The sequence below is a fragment of the Myotis davidii genome, unplaced genomic scaffold (assembly GCF_000327345.1).
Source record: "Myotis davidii unplaced genomic scaffold, ASM32734v1 scaffold329, whole genome shotgun sequence".
NCBI classification, from domain to species: Eukaryota; Metazoa; Chordata; class Mammalia; order Chiroptera; family Vespertilionidae; genus Myotis; species Myotis davidii.
The window spans coordinates 1,421,530-1,426,266 of NW_006300374.1; the positions used below are offsets into that span (position 1 = coordinate 1,421,530).

General features: G+C 45.4%; 1 protein-coding gene across 1 annotated transcript in view; it reads left to right on the forward strand.

Moving 5' to 3' along the window:
* Positions 1-2,381, forward strand: part of SLC37A3 (solute carrier family 37 member 3) — a 36,197-nt gene extending 33,816 nt beyond the window's left edge. Inside the window, exon 14 of the mRNA XM_006777101.2 lies at positions 1,059-2,381. Coding sequence (XP_006777164.1) covers positions 1,059-1,151 — 93 coding nt within the window. The 3' untranslated portion in view covers positions 1,152-2,381. The remainder of the gene's footprint in view (positions 1-1,058) is intronic.
* The last annotated feature ends 2,356 nt before the right edge of the window (positions 2,382-4,737 follow it).

A 4,737-nucleotide genomic window follows, 5' to 3' on the forward strand; every position in this document is an offset into this window, starting at 1 on the left:
TCGTGTAGGTGAAAGAACCCGAGTCTCTTGAGAAAATACCTGTTGTGCCTTAGACCTTCTTGGCTGGAACTTTATCCTGTCTGGGAAATAGCCAATACAGAGTAAGGCCTTGTGCTTTTGAAATACTGCTTTCTGCTGAATAGGCATGGGATGGAGTCTGTCCGTTATTGGTGAGACAGTGCTCCAGACAGGTCTGTTTGAGAGGTCTATGACAGCTTCGTCCACCAGGGAATGCATTCAGTTTGTCCCTGAATCTAGGGCTTCCTAATTGAAGGCAGCCTCAGTCGTCCCAAGTCCAGACACTGCATCTTGTCCAGGGCGTCGGGGAGCAGTTCAGCACCGGAGTTCCCTGGTGCCGCCTGCAGGCTTACGTTCTCTGCTGTCACAGAGGATGCTTCCTTCCGCCCAGCTGCCTTCTAGCTTCTGGAGACGGGGTCATGGGACTCTGTCCACTTCCGACACCCATGCTAAGTAGAGGGCAATGTCTCCTGATGAACTTGCTGCTGTGATCACACTAGAACTTCTAATAGAAAAAAAACCCTGAATCTATAATAAGAAACACATTTTTAAAATATTTTTATTGATTTCAGAGAGGAAGGGAGAGGGAGAGAGAGATAGAAACATCAGTGATGAAAGAGAATCATTGATCCGTTGCCTCCTGCACACCCCATACTGGGGATCTAACCTGCAACCCAGGCATATGCTCTGACCGGGAATTGAATCGTGACCTCCTGGTTCATAGGTTGGTGCTCGGCCAGGCCAGGCAAGAAACACTTTTTAAAACCTGAGCCCCAGTATCGATTTTCTGTTCCACCCGTCACAAATTATTTAATTTGTGTACCTTAGTTTTTTTATTTGGACACTATAATGTAACATTAAGTATTTTTTAATATTAACTAATTTTCAAAGTTATTTGTTAATTCATTGAAGATTAGATTTATCTTTGTATGAAGTCAGAATGAATGTAATTGTTCAAAGTCATTATGTTCAAAACATGATGCTCCAACAGAATTAATTAAATTGTTACCGCACATTTAATGCTTTTCTTCTCTTCACAGACAAGTTGTACAATTGTATTTATTTCACCATTAATAGTGAGGGAAATGCGTTCTCTTATGCAAAGACGACAAGCTCGCATACTGAGTGGATGACTGGTGCCCCAGAAGAACAAGAATAATAGGAGACACGTTAGGACTATAATTTCTTTTAATTTGTCCCATTTTGGAGTTGTCTTAAGAGCTCCAAAATAACCTCAGATGGCCAAGCCTCTTTCAACAGTGTCAGCCTCTTGCGATGCTGACCAGAGCGAGGTGGGTTATTTTGCTACACTACAGGAATGATCACTGATGAGTTTTTATTGTTGTTTCATGAATGTACAAATGGCCTGTGAATCTGCCAGTGTCTTTGTTGGGCCTGTTGAGGTTTATCCCTTTAACCTTAAAGGCTACATTGGACTTGGACCTTTGTTCTCCAGCCTGGGAAGCTGAGTGACCGCAAGCAGCCGTGCATGGTTTATATCAAAGTCGGGTTCCGTGAATAGAAAGGCTCGTTGCCTTTTGCTTTGGAAATGAGTTTGCAGAGGGTAGCTCATCTTCGAAGCATCAAATCCTGAGAAGGTGCTCCAGCTGGATCCAGAATAAGCTTGCCTTGGACCAAGAATGCCTTTGTTAATCACGGTGGGAAAAATCATGCTACATGCAGAAGCAGACTAGCTCCAAATTGCTGTCAACTTGTTCTCCACCTTCATTCAGAACTAACTCTGGCTCCTGGCAGGATGGAGTCACCTCAAGGACCATAAGGTGTATCAGTTGTGAACATTCCAACGTGTCACCCACAAGTGCTCAAGCCCAGGTTTGCTGTCGGATCCACAAGGAAGTGAATCTGCTCAGCCCTGTTTTCAGAGGACTGACCTCTGTCCCAGCCGGGTGCCTGGAGCAGCCTCAGCAGGAGCCTAGAATTAGAGAGAAAGGGAGGAAGGGAGGACCTTCGTCCTAGTTAGTGGTAGCGTGTGACATGGAATCGCACTAGGGACCACTGGGGCCTGGGGGGGTTTACATATCTATTCTTTAGAGGTTGGTGGAGTGTCGGTCTTAAGGGCTGTGAATTGTAGACTGATGGTCAATATTTCAAGGCCATTCTGGATAAATAGTCTAAATTATGTAAGCAAACTAGGGGGGAAATGTGCAATTTTGAGGCCTGCCTAATTTGCTTTGGGTTAGGGAATATTTTTCAGCCTCCTGCTTTATACTCCGAAATGTGGTATGTTTGTGAACTTAATGTTATTTAATCAAGCGGATTTCCAATCAGTTAATTGCTCATTACTGACAAAAAGGGAAAATATGAAACACAGGAAGGGAAAATAAACTGACTTTTATAATAAATGTCTGTCCATCTGGTTATTTAAATTTATACTCTGAGCTCCATGTTTTAGGATGTGACTCATGCCTTATGATTTCCTGCTATTGAGTGTTCCCTGGTGACCACTCACCAGCCCTATAGTGTCGGCAGATTGTACAGTTTCTCCCCTGTAGGTGCAGAGCCAGCCATCTCCATGCTCTTCCCCTTGTGTGAGGTGCTGCTGTGTTTGGATGAGTTGCCTGGTTGTAATTTAAGAATATTGTCTAGATGAACCCCATTCTGATTTTTTACCCTCTTCCTGGAATTTGAGTGAGTATGGAAAATTCGTGTGTTTGAATCACTTCAGAGAGTAGCAAAGTTTCCCACTGGCAGATTTGAGTTTTTAGAGCTATTCAGAGTGGAGACAGGTGGCAGTCTAGGCCTCTGACCGCCTCAGGTGCACGATTCCTCTGGCTGAGGGTGTGCTGATCAGAACAGTGCAGTCATTTGGGTTTTTCCTCTACATTTTGAGTGCCACCAAAAACAGAGTGGGGAAGGTGTTCACTGAATTCACGACAGGTGGTTAGAAGATGGATGAGAAATGTGGAGACAAGAAGAGGAAAAGCCGGCAGACCAGGAGGTCAGACGGGCAGTCCAGGGGCACTGGCGGTGCAGCACACGTTGTGTTCTGCCGTCACCCGGGCCGGCTCCCGGCAGCAGAGCTGTCCCAGAAGCAGGAACTTGTGTGTGGAATCCTGCTCCCTTCTGTAGTTACACGGTTGCAAGGTATTAAAATGGTTTTCCCAGCGTGGTGAGTTGGCTTCAAGTCTATTCTACTGCACTTGTGGTCCACTAATTCACCTCGCCGTGCTGCTCGGCATTGCCACCGATGGCACTTGCTGCAGCCTCTTTTATAATGTTGCTCACTTCCTCAAAAAAAGCCGCCTCTCCCGCAGCCTCCTGGTCTTCCATCTTCCCCCGCGCGTCCCCTCCGCCTTGCCTGGTACAGTCACACCTTTCTATCCCAATACCAACTGTTGTTTTCTTACCAGTTTGAACTTAGATGCACCTGAAATCGAAATTACAAATAACTGCTCAGCACTGAACGACATTCTGTGTTGCACTCCGGATATATTGCGTTACTGTTCTAGTTCTGACCAACTGCATAGGGATTAGTGTTAAAGAACTCCCAAGAGTTAACTTCACTGTCTTACTGTTTTTGCCATGAAGCAAAGGCCATCGTGAGGCTGATTCAGAAGTGGAAATGCATTCTTCGCTGGCAGCTTGCTCGCTGATGTTCACTAGGTTGAAGTAAAATGCTCTGGCCTGCCCTCTCATGTTATACGTTTTCTCCTTCCACATAGTTTCAAAGGAAGAAAAGCCCCTCCCCCTTCCTGCCTATTCGGTTCCTTCCTGCTACTTGGAGGACCACAGCCCCACAATGAACATTCACACACGAAATGCCTGCATCCCTCCATGTGGGGGATGAAGGATGCAAGATGATCCCATCTGCTCCTTCCCTTCTCCTGTAAAACCTCCAAAAGTCCTCCTTCCCTCCCATATAAATAACTGATAAAGCCTTCTCTTATCTCTACTAGTTCTTCTGACTCACATCCTGTTTATCTTTTCACGACCAAATCCTTTGAGTTGGTGTCTGCTGCCTTCCTGGCTGTACTACCACCTTCCTCCTTAACTAGGTAACCAGATCTGTTTGCCCAGGGCGTCCTGGCTTCTGCCTGATGTTCTGACAGTACTTCTCTTTGCTCTTCAATTTGGACACCTTATCCTTAACCTCTGATGCCTTATTTCATCATTCCACAGAGACTGACAGAAACTGTGCATCTGAAGGTCATAGCATTTAGAGACCTTTTTTTAAAAAAAAATATTTTATTGATTTTTACAGAGAGGAAGGGAGAGGTATAGAGAGTTAGAAACATCGATGAGAGAGAAACATCAAGCAGCTGCCTCCTGCACAACACACCCTCCACTGGGGACCAAGCCCACAACCTGGGTTTGTGCCCTGACCTGGAGTCGAACCATGACCTTCTGGTTCATAGGTCAATGCTCAACCTCTGAGCTATAGTAACTGGGCTAGAGATCTTTTTTAGACATTTCCGTATCTTTTTTTTTTAGTATATTTTATTGATTTTTTACAGAGAGGAAGGGAGAAGGATAGAGAGTTAGAAACATTGGTGAGAAACACTGATCAACTGCCTCCTGCACACTCCCTACTGGGGATGTGCCCGCAACCAAGGTACATGCCCTTGACTGGAATCGAACCTGGGACTCTTTAGTCCACAGGCTGACGCTCTATCCACTGAGCCAAACTGGTTTGGCAGACATTTCCTTATCTTAATCCTGCTCTTGTACTTGACACTGGACTTTCCCCCTTTGACTTCC